Genomic DNA, 17,462 nt, shown 5'->3' on the forward strand with positions numbered 1-17,462 from the left:
TCATCTACTATATAATTGTCTAAGGGTCACTTCCGTCTGTCCTTCTGTCTATCTGTCTGTCACGGATATTCATTGGTCGCGGCCCCTGTCTGTTATTGAAATCCAAGTCGCTGATTGGTCGCGGCAAAACGGCCAAGACCAATCAGCGACGGGCACAGTCCGGCGGCAAATGGCCGCTCCTTCCTCCCCGCAGTGAGTGCCCGCTCCATAATCCCCTCCAGTCAGCGCTCACACAGGGTTAATGGCAGCGGTAACGGACCGCGTTATGCCGTGGGTAACCCACTCCGTTACCGCTACTATTAAACCTGTGTGACCAACTTTTTACTATTGATGCTGCCTATGCAGCATCAATAGTTAAAAGATCTAATGTTAAAAATAATTTAAAAAATAAAAAATCGCTATATACTTACCGTCCTTCGGCCCTTCGAACCCGGCCTTTCCCACTCCTCGCGACGCTCCCGTGACCGCTCCATGCATTGCGGTCTCGCGAGATGATGACGTAGTGGTGTCGCAAGACCACTACGTCATCATCTCGTGAGACCGCAATGCACTCTTGGACCAGATCGCGTGAGGAGCGTCGATAACCACTTTGCCTGCATCCGGGGCCAACGGAAGGTGAGTATATAACTATTTTTTATTTTAATTCTTTTTTAACAGGGATATGATGCCCACAATGCTATATACTGCGTGGGCTGTGCAATATACTACATGGGCTGTGCAATATAATACGTGGGCTCTGCAATAAAATACGTGGGCTGTGCAATATAATACGTGGGCTGTGCAATATAATACGTGGGCTGTGCAATATAATAGTGGGCTGTACAATATAATACGTGGGCTGTGCAATGTACTACATGGGCTGTGCAATATAATACGTGGGCTGTGCAATATACTACGTGGGCTGTGCAATATAATATGTGGGCTGTGCAATATACTAGGTAGGCTGTGCAATATACTACTTGGGCTGTGCAATATACTGTGTGGGCTGTGCTATATACTATGTGGGCTGTGCAATATACTACGTGGGCTGTGCAATGTACGACGTGGGCTGTGCAATATACTGCATGGGCTGTGCTATATACTACGTGGGCTGTGCAATATACTACATGGGCTGTGTTATACACTGCGTGGCCTATGTTATACACTACGTGGCCTGTGTTATACACTACGTGCGCTGTGTTATACACTATGTCGGCTGTGTTATACACTATGTGGGCTGTGTTATATACTGCGTGCATGGGCTGTTATATACTACGTGAGCTGTGTTATATGCTACGTGGGCTGTTATAAACTATGTGGCTGTGTTATATGCTATGTGGGCTGTTATACACTCCGTGGGCTGTGCTATTTACTACGTGGCTGTGCTATATACTCCATGGGCTGTGATATACTACGTGGCTGTGCTATATACTCCGTTGGCTGTGCTATATACTACGTGGCTGTGCTATATACTACGTGGCAAAACACCAGAAGAAAGATGTTGGCGACTTTGCTAATTATTTCCAGTGGGAGATAGGTGAGATTCTATTACCTCAATCTGATCCGCTGTTTAGTAAAAATAACAAAGAAAGGGAGCAATAATGGATAAATATCATACATTTGTCATGTGTGATTTTCTATTGTATGGAAGTAATGCTTTAATCTCATCGTATATTATGCCTTTGTGTCCTTTTTTGGATAGATTCCCCCATATATAAATCTTGTGCCATTTCTTAAGTCAAATGTATAGCTCTCATACACAGCCATGTGGAAGTGTGAATAAAACCTAAGTGTTATTTTCACCTGTTGTTGATTTAACTGTGATTATTTTCACATTTTAGTTGTTTAAGCACCTTTTTGTGAAAAATAATTCTCCAACACATATCTTATCTCTCTGTAACATATACTGTAACATATAGGTATTGACAGACACATAGACAGATTATTTATTATTTATTCATGCAAAAAAAAAAAGATTAACCATTAGTGTGCATCCATATATTGTGAGTAATGCCACAAAGCAATGGGAAGGTGACGCAATGGCGAAATATCACAAGGATTTCTGGGCCACAGAGCAGCAATTGTCAAGTTTACAATGAGACGTTTGCATTTGTAAGCTTTCGAGTGTTTGTTTTTCTTGTCGAGTCGGATACTCATGTAACGTGATGAACGCTGCCTTGCAGAATTTCAATAGTAAATGAATGAAAACCATGTTTCTGTCCTTTCTCTGAAGCTTTGGAATCTCAATACGGAGTTAGTGAATCTCCACTGATTGTCATAGACTGATCATATAATATAGGGGCTATGTATATAATGACTGGGAGACAGTTACATATGGGGGGTGATGATAGTCATGTTAAAAGGTCTATCTGTGCTCTTGCCCAGAGAGACATGAATATGTTATGACCTGATGGCATCCAGTTGGGCATGTAGTGATCCCTTGTTTGCATCAGCTTGTGCAAACAGACGACAGCGAGGGGGGAGTATATAAGCTCCAGCGCAGCAGCCAGGAGCACAGTAACTAATCTTGCACACTGAGCACTGCCCTCTCCTGCTTCTCTTTTGGAAAAGCAGATCTGCTCTGAAAGGTGAGTATTCTGTCTATTCATTGTCATTGAATGTGTCCATCAGTGCTATAAAGAGGGAAGAATATTACTCTATGAAATACTATTCAGGTAACAGGAACTGGTATCCGAAGAGTTACTATACAGGTGGTAATATCTAGAAGAACGAGGAGACAAAATGTCAGTATAGTGAAGTTACTGTGAAGTTTGTGGCTTTCAGGTTCTCCAATGGACAACTGATCTCTATCCTCTTTGTCATTACCTACCCAGGTGTTTTACTGGGGTTTTTCATCTATTTTTTAGAAAATACTATAACACTAGACTTGCCTGATTACTTGATTTTATAGAATGTATAAATTGATGAAATGCTATATTTTAGTTTGAGTACATGCTGATTATCCTATTTTTTTTTATATGTCCCTTATGTCAAAAATAGAAATGTCATAAGATGTTGGTGGATATTTTAGAAAGTTTGATAACTTTGCCATGCATCAAATATATCTATATTATCCATATTTGTATTAACTCTACTTAGTAAGAATAGCACATTATATTAAATTAGAAAATCATAATTACACTTTCCTTTTCTGCTAAACTTGAAATTAGGGGGGGCTGATACTTATAACTGACCATGGGGTCAGGTATCCTTGGTATTGACCCAATTCTATCTCATTTCTATTGATTCTAACAACTGTCTACTTTTACCTGCATGTGTAGAACAATGTAAGAAGAAAAATGTATGTAAACAAAAATTACACCATTGCGATTATCATTATTGATATGACTATTGGCAGAAAACACCGAAAACTCATTTATATATCAGCTATCAATTATACATAATTTTTTTTAAAAAAATGTTATCATAATAATGATAACATTATTACAGAAAACTTTTTGGGAAAAATATGTAAAGACTGGTTACTTATTAAAGCTGACATTTCATGTTGTACATTACAACGGGTTCTAGATAAAAATATAATTCTTAGAAATTATAATCTGGCTTCACATTGAGCTATATTGTCATATCATGTTCTAAATTAACAGATTGAGATCAGTATGTAGCAGAGTTAATCACCTGGTGACCAAGGGTCCGCAGGAATACAGAATTTTTACTCATGTTGAGAGATAATTGCAGGTCTTTGCCATTTGGAGAAACCTTAAATCCTAAAATGGAATTAGCCCTTTGGGTATTAAATGTAAATAATACCCAGAGGATTATAGTGATTTTCGACCAAACAATATTGACGCATGAGGGGCTTGAATAATTTATTGCATCATGTACCTAATTATCATGCATGCAGAAAATAGGAAAGTCATTACAAGTGTTAAAACTGCTATGATGACATTTCCCTATTACGGTACTTTTGATGTAGTAGAGATTAGTTTTAATCTATAATGTAACAGTCATACAACTTATACCAATCATTGTCTTGTGTCATTCCCCAGCACTAAAGAAAAAACAGATTATTCGATAATAATTTTCTGATATCCTCTTACACTGAAATTTCATATATGATTTATTATTTTTTCCTTAAGTGTACTGTTATTTTGCCAGCACTCTATGAAATATTAATATGCTGTATGTTGAGTCTCTTGCATAAAGATTCACCAGTTCTATACTGTTGGATGGACTCTTCATAGGAAATGTCTCTATTAAAAAGTGCTGAATATTGAAGCACAATCATTGATTGAGGTTGCATGGTGTATACATAGTAATATTTATTTTCCCTTAAGCTGTTCACAGTGTGTTTACCTACCATTATATTTAAAGCAGGCGATGGTCTTATATCCTCAGATCTGCTGAAGTTTGTACTTGTTTGATGCTATCTGACAATACATATTCAGAATATGTTTGTTTTGGCAAAATTACATTATTTCATTACTTATAGTAACATTTTAATTTAAGCACCTACATGCTTATTCTACTTTACAACAAATTGAAAATGTATCTTGGTTTATAACTTTCCTTTAGCTATGTACAGAGGAATATGCATCTGTGTACTACTTGCCGTGCTGTCCGCAAGCTCAACAGGACAGCAAACTGTGGGCTCTATGAATGAGGATCTAGGGACCCGTGAAATAGAACAGCAGAACCCATTACATCACCCAAGACATATCCGTGCCTCATCTGGCCAGTTAAAAAGCTTCCAACGTTTTGATGGAAATGGAGACCAAAAGGCTAACTTTGGGGCAATGTTGGCCAAATATCTCCAGACCAGGAAAGGTAAGATTAGATTTTTGTGTTAAGATCCTATACCCTATTCCTTATAGCTTATTCACTATAGAAAATTCATACAGTGGATTAGAAGTAGATCAGAGGGATGCAGAAAGAATAAGTAGGCAAAAGCAGAAAGACAAAGGGAGAATAGATAGATCTAAGTGATGGCTTAAATTCAATTTGATAAATATTTTAAGATACTGTATGTGCACTATAAATTGATTACTAGTTGATATTGATAATTCCTTGAGAAGGTTTTAATTGAACATTTTAATTTGCATTTATAATAAATGCTTCATAGTTTAGTACAATTTTAGTGGGAAACATAACAATAGCTTATGATGGGTGAACTAGGGTGACAGTTGATGGCCATGTTACCTGGGTGCTGGGACTAAACAAGCAACTCTGGATTGGTAAATGTATCCCTGTCAATGTGTGACAAAGGACAGGATGGTGGTGGCTGTCATAGTACATAAGAAATACAAAGTTGATATGTATTCAATCTGTACTCAAAAAGTATTCACTATGAAAACATTCTAGTTAACTTTTTATAAGATGAAAATTTGCTGCTTTTCGGTAATTGTTTTCAAAGCCTTTCCTAAGAACAGAACATAGGTTAGTGATATTCTAACAACAAAAACCATGAGAAAATTAAGGTCATAGACATGTATCCTTCATTCCAGATCTTTTTCTGTTACTGAAATATAAAAGCTTAGTCTGAGGAAGCTTCTAAACCTGGAGGATGATTGACACCCATTAACCAAATGTATAGGCACAGAGGTCCATTGAGTTCAATGTTTCACATCTTTTGACTATATCAACATTAACATTTCAAACCAAAGGATGAAATATGCAGCCTACCCCATACTACTGCCAGCAAAAAATAACTATTACTACGTACCATAGGACTGGAAAAGATTCACGAATCCCATGAGTAGAATGGATGATGTGAAGATAGAAAGCTAGAAAAATATATTACACATGTTAGGGTCTGGAACTTGAAATGATTTTGAAAATCTTGTTCTCAAGATATCAGATATATTTTGTCTTTCTTTGTCATTTGTTATTCTCACTAAATTAGTGACATTAAAAGTTACATAGGTGAAATTACTATCAAACATGAACATATCAAATTTAGTAGTTACTGAAAAATCAGATACTAAGGTCTCTTGCAGATATGTGTGGATCTCAGTCTGATTATGGACCGCAATGCACCGACTAGCCGAACGTTACAGTCTCGTAGTTAGATATGATGTGGTCATGCGCCAATCGGGAGACCCACACCAAGCCCTAGCATTGTGGTCCATTATCGGACCGAGATCCAAGGATGCCTTTATGACCCTGTAAGTTTTAATTTGCCGATGGTTGTGTCTACCAATTTTGAATTTTCACATTGCATCATTAATGTTTCTTATGGTGATGGAATTGTAGCTCCACACTAATTATTGTATCGAGCTGACCAAATATTGCATTGCACAATGTGATGCATTGTTAGTGTGTGTTTGAGCATTAACTATGTAGTCAGCTGGTTTACACTTTAATAGTCAGGGTCAGACTTGCATGAAAGCGTGATGAGAAATTGGAAGCAAACCCAAGTAATGAATTGGGGATTTGTGTGAACAGATGCTGGATTGATTTCATTCAGAAGTTAGTACAGATGACAGATGCTCGAACAACAGTTGGCATATGTGATGCACAACATATATTGGGTAGGTATGCCAATGCCAATTTTACTTCAGATGAGGACATCAGTTGATGTATGATTAAATAAGGAAAAGTGGGTGAATGAAATATGTTCCAAAAAGGCATATGATTTAAATAGCAATGTACCTTGAGCAAAACGGTATTCAATTTTTTTTCAAAATTAGTGTTAAAAGAAACAGAGCAACTTTTATTAACAGTGATATATGGATTCAGCTGAGCGTATTTTGGGGTAAAGAGAAAACCTATTGATTTCAATTTTTTAAGATGTAGTGCTTGAATGTCAGAGGACCCAGGGTATTCTAAGAAAATGTTCCCCACTCCATTATTCCACCTTCACCAGCCAAAACTGTTCACACCTGACAGGAAGGGGTCATCAATTCATGATGCTTGCACCAAATTATGACCCTCCCATCAGCATAGTGCAACAGATATATCTGACCAGGTAATGTTTTGTCCACTGGTCAGGGATCCAATTGTTACACTCTTTTACCAAGTCTTGCCTTTCTTTTTTCTTTAGATGGCAATCCCTCTATAGCTGGATTTCTTTTCTTATAACCTGTGGGTGCTAAGGAACGACAAGTTGTCAATTAAAGTATATTAGCTAAAGAATAATGTTTGTGTCCATATGCTATTTGACTAACAAAATTAATCTTTACATCTTCCTCTACCCCATTTCATTGACAAGATGTTAATGTTCACAGAATCCACTTTTTCTAGCTATTTTTCCCCAATCACACTGTTTTTGTATACTCTCAAAATGGTTGCAAGAGAAAGTCCCATCATGTTAACAATTTCAAAAATCCTGACCCTGGCTAGTCTAGCACCAATGACCACAGTTTGTTCAACATTGCACAAATGACTCACTTTTCCCATTCTAATAAGGCTTCTCCCTGAAATGTACCAATAGAAAACTTACTTGATTTTACACTTCTTTGACTTGTGTCTAATAAAGAGACCATTCCATGTATATAACCATAAAGATACAAAGTAAAGCTTAGGAATGATTAATCATTCTGCCAAAGGCAATATGTTGTGTATAATATGGTTTTCCCTGTCCTCGATGTGTTTTTTATCTTAGATTATCTTAGAACTCTAATCTAGTCACATTCATCTACAAGCTTTCTCTCTTTCATCCATAGTGACCAGTAATACCTCTTGGCCTTCTTGAAAATTGGAGGTGGGACGCTGTGAAAAGTGTAATGATTTTGAAATTTCTTATAGCCATATTTTATTGAAAGGAAAACACAGAACAGATATCGGAAGTTGAAAGTTAGACATTTTTCAATTTCATTTGAAAAAAAAAACTCATTCAGAAACGGATGCCAGCAATATATGTAAAAAAAAGTTGGGACAGGGTTGACAAAAGTATGGAAAAGTAAGTGGTACTAATGAAAACCAACTAGATGGCCAATTTTCAGCTAATCATGTGACTCTGTATAAAGAACAGATTGTTAGACAGTCTCTGAAAAGCAAAGTTGCTGAAAAGCAACATAAACAAATGCAGCTAAAAATTGTCCAACAATTTCAGAAATTCTTTACTGCATATCCCACCACCATCTACAGTACATAATATCACCAAAAGATTCAGAGATTCTGGAGAATTCCATGTGCACAAGGGACAAGGCCAATGATCAATATTGGATGTTCCTTATTAAAAGGCCCTGAGGCAACAATTCATTAAAAACAGAAAACAGGCATGATTCGGACATGCAAATCACTGCATGGGCTTAGGAATACTTCTAGAAATCATTGCATGTGAACATTGTTCGCCGTGCAATCCACAATTGCAAGTAAAAACTTGATTGTGTAAAAAAGAAGACATATATCAATATAATCCAGAAATGGTGCCATCTTCTCTGGGCCAAAGCTAATTTAAAATGGACAGAAGAAAAATGGAAAACTGTTCCTTGGTCAGATGAATCAAAATCTTAAATTATTTATGGAAACCAAGAATGCCATGTCCAGTAAAGGGAAGATGAGTGTGACCATTCAGCTTGTTATCAGCACACAGTTCTAAAGCCTGCATCTCTGATGGTTATAGGGCTATATTAGTGTCTATTGCATGGACAGCTTGCACATCCTGAAAGGCAATACCCATACGGAGCATTCTACTGAGGTTTAAGAACTACATATGCTCCCATCCAAACAAAATCTTTTTCAGATAAGACCTTACATATTTCAGCAACGTCACCGTTGCGCTCTGCTCTCACTGTACGGCGGCTCAGTCAGAGCAGGAAGCAGACGGCAAGGGACCTGACGGACATTAGATGGTGAGTATGTACGGTTTGTTTTTTTTGGTAACCAGGGTAAACATCGGGTTACTAAGCGCGGCCCTGCGCTTAGTAACCCGATGTTTACCCTGGTTACCCGGGTGCTGCAGGGGGACTTCAGCATCATTGAAGACAGTTTCAACGATGCCGAAGTTGTTCCTCTGATCGTTGGTCGCTGGAGAGAGCTGTCTGTGTGACAGCTCCCCAGCGACCACACAGCGTCAAAACAGCGACGCTGCAGCGATCAGCATCGTTGTCTGTATCGCTGCAGCGTCGCTGTGTGTGACGGGGCCTTTAGCCTTTAGTCATGTGTAGCAAGGTTTAGGGAAAAAGCCGCCATTTTTATCCTTTACAGCCATTTTGAAAATGGTCAATATTCTAGATTTCTTTTATTGAAAGTGACAGTAATCTAAGAGGCAATTAGTTAAGTTTTTGTCAGTTGTCAAGATGTTCGCTTGGATTAAAACAATTCAATTTTGGTACAGTAGATTTACATCAATGGACTGCAATATGAATATGCAGCGCCCCAGAGTCCTGGTCGTTGCAGTGCTGTGGCTTCGCCGCTAAGGGGAGCCATGGTACGTTCGATGGCACCGAAGGAGTTCCTCCAATCAGGTATCACAGACACCAATATGTTTCACAGCTGGGCCTCCGGGGGGAGCTAAGGGTGCTATTCATTAGGCCACTCCCCACCATAGTGGGTAAACTGGGGGTCAGGCAGGAAGTTAGAGAGAACGCTGACGGGATTGAACGGAGCAACACCCTGTGGCAGGGGGTGTTGTGAAGGGAGAGACTGTAGGGTCTCTGCCAGGGGTGGGATCCTGGCAGAGGCTTGGCATTGAAAGAACGTAACGGGTCCGCGCAGGCTCCTGGAAGCGGCGGGACTCAGGAAAGGACTAGAAGCGAGACAGATTGTGCTGAGTGAGAAACGAGATCAAGCAGAAGGAGAATACCAGCAGGGGTTGTGCTGAAAGAGGCAGCACCTTGCTGAGGCGCAATACCGGTGGCCGGAACGCCGAGGGAGTGGATTAGAATACAGCTTCAAGCCATACTCCAAACAGCGGCAGGGCAGTCGGTCTCAGGCTGGCTGTCTACCACATATCGCCTATGAAGTCTTGGGGGGCAATTGCGGGAGAGGGGCGACTCTAGGGTCCCGGAAGAACTCCAGGCCTACCTGACAAACGGGTGCCATTCCAACCTGAATACAGGGAGGGGTGGATTACAGAGGAACATCAAATCGAGTTGTGAGGGAACTTAAGAAACAGACACAACCGTTGTGGGGTCACTTTCCGTGAGCACAGCAGGGAAGGACTACAACACATAGCGCTAGAAGGAAGGCACAGATTTCCACCTGAGAGGAGGGCTCTGGAGGTGCCATTGGACCGGCCGGACTTGCGCAGCCTGGTGAACCGTATTCTGGACTGAGGACTCAGAGATCTCCAGTAAAGAGGTAAAGAGACTGCAAACTGGTGTCCTCGTTATTTACCGCGACTTACACCCTACAACCGCACCGTTACATCGCTACCATTACTACCACCTATTTCACCGGACGTCCCCCACTGACGGACAGGGCCACGGACCGGGTCTAGCCACCGTGACAACCCCGAGACTGAGAACCAGAGGCCCGGCTCCGGGTACCCCTCGGCCCTGCGGCGGTGTGGGGGCGCTCCAACTTGGCGTCACGAACAGGATCTACTTAAGCCTGAAGAATCAGGTCATGTGTGCCTAGAGACTGTGATTTGTTGTGCTTGGACTGTACTTTATTGTAAGACTGTGCTGCGCCATTAGCCGCCAAAAGTTCCCGCCAAAAGGCGCCGCCATTGCTACACCCAAGAGGAAGGAGGGTGTGTTATGGGCGGAGACTCCCAGTGTGGCGCGAGAAATGGCTACCGCCCCCTGCACTTCTGGCTGCAGAGGAATGACCTGCCCCAAAAGCAGAAGAGAAACACCCCTTGATATGCAACGGCGAGAGGCTGGTGACGGAGAAGCCCGACCTCAGAGAAATGGCGGAGCTAGGTGCATGCACTGCCACCGACTATCAGGCAGCGATGATGAACGGCGAGTGCCTGAGCGAGGAAGAAGCAGTTCAGGCCTGCCTTTCTTCACCGGAGATGGACCGGAAGCATGCGGATCCGACAGCGAAGCTACGTCCACCAATCCCGACCTCGGAGTTAGAGGAGGAGGAACCACAGCAAGCGGAGCGGAGTCCGAGCATCCCATTGGAGGAGCCCCGGTCCGGGCTGCAGCAGATTCCAGCGTCCTTGTTAACGGACCGGAGCGACACCGATGGAACCACATTAGGCGCAGGTATGGCCGACGCCCCTGCTCCCCTTCACGAGCCCGCTTCCATGGCCCACCTCCATCGCAGTAGGGAGCGACTTATCTCGGCAGGGCTAATGGTGCTATCCCCCGACGACCTGGGGAGGATGGTGCCACCGCTGTCGACTGGAGTGGGGGAGCCTGTAGATGTGAGCTTAGATGGAGTGGTTCTTCGGTGGGACACCCCTTGGTTTAGAGCAGATGGATCCCGGGAGAACGGGTCCACTCTTGCGGTGCTTACATGGGAACAATATAGACAGTGCTTGATTCTGCAGTGGAAAGGAGTCGATGGGCCCACCGAAAGTACAACAACCCCCCCTGGCATGGGATGACAGAGACGCGGTAAGGCGAGGCACTGTGTTGGCCTACCATGTAAAAAGGGGGTGGGGCCTCATACACGAGCCGGGACTGGATATTGATGTTTTCGTTGCGCATTGTAACGTGAGGGCTCCTTGTTGTGGCCGAAGCAGAGAACCGTTACAAAAGGGGGATCCAGTGACCTACAGCCGCCACTTGAACCCGCTGGGGTGGTATGCACGGAATGTTCGGCGGTGTATGTCTGGGCCTGCGGCATCTGCAGCCCCAGACCTGGTCCCGGGAGCGCCTGAACTTGTCACCATCGCAACGGTACGCCTAGTGGCAGCCCCGGAGCTGGCCAGTCGAGTCCATCTGCATGTTCGAACCGAGGACACTGGTGCTGCAGTGGCCGGGGGCCGGGAGCCCCAGCCACCGGAAGAAGAATAAACCTCGGAAACTTGAAAAATGTAAATAGTTTTCCTTAACTGTTCTTTAAGTTGCTGCTAAACCCGTCCAGGGTAAACTTTAAAAGGTGACCCCTTTGTTGACCCGGGGTCACTATTGTTTTCCTTTTTTCTTGAAGTTTTTGCACAAAGTTATACAAACTGCAGAAATCATGGACTGTGCATGATTCGAACTTCCTTTGTAAATAGTTTGCACCTTCTTAAAGGTGCTCCCTACTGGTTTTAGCCAAAGACACTTTGCGAAGATATTTGCCCTATTGGTTTGAGCCAAAGACACTTTGTGAAGATACCTTTCCTACCGGTTCTAATTAAAGACACTTTGCGAAGATACCATCCCGGAACCTTTGCATGGACTGGTAGGCTGAGAGAACGAGCTACCTCAGAGAGACTTGGTTCCCTCTTAAAGGGGATGTGAAGAATTGAACTTGAGAGAGATACTGTTGCAGAACAGTAAAGCTATAATGATGCTTGAAAAGAATGTAACTGTTTTACATGAAAAGTTAAATGTGTTCAATTTGTTTGAAATGTGAAACCTGAATAATGTTTTGAAAGATGCAGAGAGCCCGTAGGGGTAGAGATAGAGGTCTGCATAGTTGAAAGTAAAAGAAGTAATGATGAAGGTGAGGATAGAAGGTAAACCCTGCGTCCCCATAGAAAGTTACTTTGTTACTAAGGACAGAAAGTGAACCCGTAGGGGTTAGAGAGTGAGTCCTTAAAGGAGCCGAGTAGAGCGGGCTCAGAGTTCTTTAAACGAAAGGAATGTTATGTCTATACTATGTATAGTAGCGAAAGGCAGTAGGCCCTGGCTGAACGGGGCGGTCCTGTAAAAGAAAGGAGAGGCAGTAGGTCTGGTGCCATAGGGACAGGCGGTCCTGCAGGTTCAAAGTAGGAGAATGTAAAGTTACCTTACCCTGTAATGTGATTATAGGAAGGCCTTTGGTAAACTAAGAGTGTATGTTTCTTAAAGGCAATGTTAATTTATCGTTCCAGAATTTGCACTAAGTAGAATACCCGGTTGGGTAACAGGAGTTATGTATAGCCTGTAATTTATAAAGTTGACTATGTTTGTAACGTTAAAAGTGTCCTCACCTCCCATAAAAGGGAAGCCTGTTCAAGTATACTTATCGTTTTGCACTCAACAAAATTGTATGTCTTTTTGCTAATCTGTATTGTTGTTTTTCTTCCCAGTCCCGGAGTACTGTGTTTAACCAGGGGGGAGTGCAGCGCCCCAGAGTCCTGGTCGTTGCAGTGCTGTGGCTTCGCCGCTAAGGGGAGCCATGGTACGTTCGATGGCACCGAAGGAGTTCCTCCAATCAGGTATCACAGACACCAATATGTTTCACAGCTGGGCCTCCGGGGGGAGCTAAGGGTGCTATTCATTAGGCCACTCCCCACCATAGTGGGTAAACTGGGGGTCAGGCAGGAAGTTAGAGAGAACGCTGACGGGATTGAACGGAGCAACACCCTGTGGCAGGGGGTGTTGTGAAGGGAGAGACTGTAGGGTCTCTGCCAGGGGTGGGATCCTGGCAGAGGCTTGGCATTGAAAGAACGTAACGGGTCCGCGCAGGCTCCTGGAAGCGGCGGGACTCAGGAAAGGACTAGAAGCGAGACAGATTGTGCTGAGTGAGAAACGAGATCAAGCAGAAGGAGAATACCAGCAGGGGTTGTGCTGAAAGAGGCAGCACCTTGCTGAGGCGCAATACCGGTGGCCGGAACGCCGAGGGAGTGGATTAGAATACAGCTTCAAGCCATACTCCAAACAGCGGCAGGGCAGTCGGTCTCAGGCTGGCTGTCTACCACATATCGCCTATGAAGTCTTGGGGGGCAATTGCGGGAGAGGGGCGACTCTAGGGTCCCGGAAGAACTCCAGGCCTACCTGACAAACGGGTGCCATTCCAACCTGAATACAGGGAGGGGTGGATTACAGAGGAACATCAAATCGAGTTGTGAGGGAACTTAAGAAACAGACACAACCGTTGTGGGGTCACTTTCCGTGAGCACAGCAGGGAAGGACTACAACACATAGCGCTAGAAGGAAGGCACAGATTTCCACCTGAGAGGAGGGCTCTGGAGGTGCCATTGGACCGGCCGGACTTGCGCAGCCTGGTGAACCGTATTCTGGACTGAGGACTCAGAGATCTCCAGTAAAGAGGTAAAGAGACTGCAAACTGGTGTCCTCGTTATTTACCGCGACTTACACCCTACAACCGCACCGTTACATCGCTACCATTACTACCACCTATTTCACCGGACGTCCCCCACTGACGGACAGGGCCACGGACCGGGTCTAGCCACCGTGACAACCCCGAGACTGAGAACCAGAGGCCCGGCTCCGGGTACCCCTCGGCCCTGCGGCGGTGTGGGGGCGCTCCAAATATTCATCAAAAGTCTTCATATGAACTGGAAGCCTGCACCTTATAGGCCATAGGTCACACATCACAAATGTTAATGTGTACATTCATTTGTATTCCTAATTATATCTTCTATTTTGAGATTGGACACAAAACAGTAATTGAAAATATGCAAGAATAGCTTCCAGTGATAACGTAAATGGTTGTTATTTTAAAGAAATATTGATTTTTAATTCTGTTCATGACCCCCTATTAGTTTATTTTTGCAGTTATGGATTTAATTAATAATACAGCTTATAGCATACATGACTGAAAAAGTTTGCTAATTCATTAGTATAATGATCCCTTATGGCATAATATTCATTCCGGAATGACTTTTGTAATTTCAAAATATTGGACTGATATGAAAAACTAGTAATTGTTCCTAGACCTCAAAATATCAGCCGTAACAAAGAGAAAAAACAAAGATTAAAGACGGTTAACTAATTAAGATAAAGTAAATTCTTACTTACAATCAGAAAGAGCTGCTAGAAGATATAAATCACTTTTTCATGTTATAAGAGGTCCATCACCAGCTTTCCCTAAACTAACTGAATACATTAGATATTTTAAACCTAATTAAGCTGGTGTATTTATGCTGAAAATTCAGTTCAAAATACCTATGCGTCATGTAATGCATCTCTTTTACTCCGATGGTTACTAATACTGAATACTAGTCAACAATTGTAGTAATTACAAAGTCTGCAGAAGCTTTCATCTAGTTTCCGATAGTCCCCAAACAGAGGTTTACTTTTTTGCTTTAGACTTTTGACTGTAAAGCTAAAAACAAGAAAAACATTAAAATATGGATTAGCTAATGTACTGTCAAGTACAAAGGTTGTATAAAGAATAGGATCCCACATTGGCCCCATGTGAATAATGGTGTTTTTGAACACACCAAAGAAAGAAATAAAAAATGAAGAATGGTAGGAAAATAGAGAGTACTATGGAAGGTGGTTAAAACAAGATGAGTAAAGGAAATACCCCAGAATTATTAGTACATAATGTATAATTGTAACATTTGCAGATTCATGATGCAGAAGCCAATGCAAGTACAAAGAGAGAAAAGCATTAGATCTGTCATGCACCTGTATGCCATCAGTTTTGCAATCTTGATTTGTCCAGGATGAGAAAAAAATGGCTTTTTTCTTTCAGAAAAAAGTGCCATATAACATTTGTTATTATTGTTCAGCTTCATTGAATTGAATAGGCTTTATTTTTTAAAGCAATCATGTTGCTTTAAAAGACATTGAAAAACTGTAGCAAGTTCAGAGAAGAGCTGCCAGGATGGTGAGCAGACTGTGTGTATGTCCTACGAGGAACGGTTAAAGGATCTGGGAATGTTTGCAAAAAAGAAGAATAAGAGGAGACTAAATAGCTGTCTACAAATATCTGAAGGGATGACACAGTGTAGAGGGGTCATCCTTATTCTCATTTGCACATGGAAACACGAGAAGCAATGGAATCAAACTGAAAGGGAGAAGATACATATTAGATATTAGAAAAAACTTTTTGACAGTGAGGGTGATTAAAGGTGGGGAGTTCTCCTTCAATGGAAATCTTCAAACAAAGGCTGGACAGACATCTGCCTGAGACGATTTAGTGAATCTTGCATCTAGCAGGGGGTTGGACACGATGACCCTGGAAATCCCTTCTAACTCTAACCTTCTATGATTCTATGTTTTTTAAAGCAATTCTGGACGGCCACTCTAAGTTCCCTTAGCCATTCTGCTGTTGATGAGTGCCATGGCAGAACTGTCCTTCTCCTGGCTTGGGGAACATAGGATAATGGAAAATAAAGTGATTTGTGGTGTTTGACCAAACAATATCGCAGTGAAAATGTGATAAGCCATAAGCAGCCTTTCAGAGAAGGCTTTGATAAGCTCATGGCCCCAATAAATATGGAACAGTGTGGCCCTGTCTCTCACATAATAACAAAATATATCAGGACTGGGATGGTATAAGGGGCTCAAGATTAGACTACAACTTGACTAACGGTCATATTAGGACTATATACATCTGTGACTATTTGCAAACACTGTATATTTTATATTTTAGCAGGACCTTCTTCTGGACGCTATGCAGTTTTGCCAAGCAGACCCATCATTGACCCAACCCATCGGATAAATGACAGAGATTACATGGGCTGGATGGATTTCGGCCGCCGCAGTGCTGAAGAATATGAATACTCTTCTTAAAATGCCCCAACCCATAAAAACACATTCCAGATTCTGTACAGATTAAATAAATTAATTTGTTGTCTTTACAAATCAGTGTTCTAAACGTATATTTATTATGTACTTGTTGTAAATTTGTTTGTAACATTTTACAATGCAATACACATATGCAGAATTTTCCAGAAACCGTTTTTCTTCTTTATTTTGCCTTTTTTTACTTTGTATCATATGCTACGGATATTCCATATTAAAAAAATATTTAGTTTACCACCTCTTGTCAATCCAAGTTGCTGGGTATTACACAATAAACTGTAGATGAAAAACTGCCAATGCCTACTAAATAAAAATACAACATGTAAAATTAAATACAGAAAAGAAATATATAAAAATACAAAAATGAAACCAGTCTTCATCAGCAACTTCCTTAAAGTAATACTTTTTACTGGGCCAAGACAACTGCAACATAATGCATAATTTCCATGAAATAAATGTTTTATTCAGTGGTTTACATAAAAGATGAGGAACCTGAAAGCAAATATTAACGTTGTACCCTTTATCTAAAAACTGATTAAAGGTCTGTGCACATGATCAGTAATTGCTGCGGGATTGACGCTGCATACTTATGCAGCATCAAACCTGCAGCAGCCAGTTGTTGCAGCATAGCGAAATTCCATGTCCACTATGCGTCCAGAGAAGCCCACAGATCTACCTCTGAGACTGACATGTAGCACGTCTTTCCAGACGCTAGTCTCCACAAGATAAATTTCACCCACAGAATGTATTGAACTCGGTAAATCCTCATGGTTTAGTGAACACATGCGGTTTCACCTGTGTTCAATAGACGGCAGCGCTTTGACACACTGCGTCCAAAGCGCTGCTACTTCCGGATCGTGTGCACCCGGCCTAAGGAACTATCTTGTCTCAGAATCAGAGGATTTTTTCTTTTCTTTGAATAATTATTATTAGCAGCACTAAAATCAGAGCTTTTTAATCAAGGGAACAAAAGGGGCATTTGTTTTGGCACTGTTTGACAAAGTATCGAAGTATATCATTCTATTGGCAGACAGTAATTCAGGTAAA

General features: G+C 41.8%; 1 protein-coding gene across 1 annotated transcript; it reads left to right on the forward strand.

The window, feature by feature from the left end:
• The first annotated feature begins 2,427 nt into the window (after positions 1–2,427).
• On the forward strand, positions 2,428–16,649 carry CCK (cholecystokinin). The gene is made up of 3 exons (XM_077269067.1): positions 2,428–2,567; positions 4,516–4,767; positions 16,264–16,649. Exons 2-3 carry the CDS (start codon positions 4,518–4,520, stop codon positions 16,401–16,403), a joined length of 390 nt encoding a protein of 129 aa, XP_077125182.1. The 5' UTR covers positions 2,428–2,567; positions 4,516–4,517; the 3' UTR covers positions 16,404–16,649.
• The last annotated feature ends 813 nt before the right edge of the window (positions 16,650–17,462 follow it).

Source organism: Ranitomeya variabilis, chromosome 6 (genome assembly GCF_051348905.1).
Source record: "Ranitomeya variabilis isolate aRanVar5 chromosome 6, aRanVar5.hap1, whole genome shotgun sequence".
NCBI classification, from domain to species: Eukaryota; Metazoa; Chordata; class Amphibia; order Anura; family Dendrobatidae; genus Ranitomeya; species Ranitomeya variabilis.

What these genes read in the sequence shown, in the direction of transcription:
- CCK (XM_077269067.1), top strand. Translation starts at nt 4,518, where the DNA reads ATGTACAGAGGAATATGCATCTGTGTACTACTTGCCGTGCTGTCCGCA. An exon ending in ATATCTCCAGACCAGGAAAG is followed by an intron (nt 4,768 to 16,263) that starts GTAAGATTAGAT and finishes TTTATATTTTAG; the next exon opens with CAGGACCTTCTTCTGGACGC.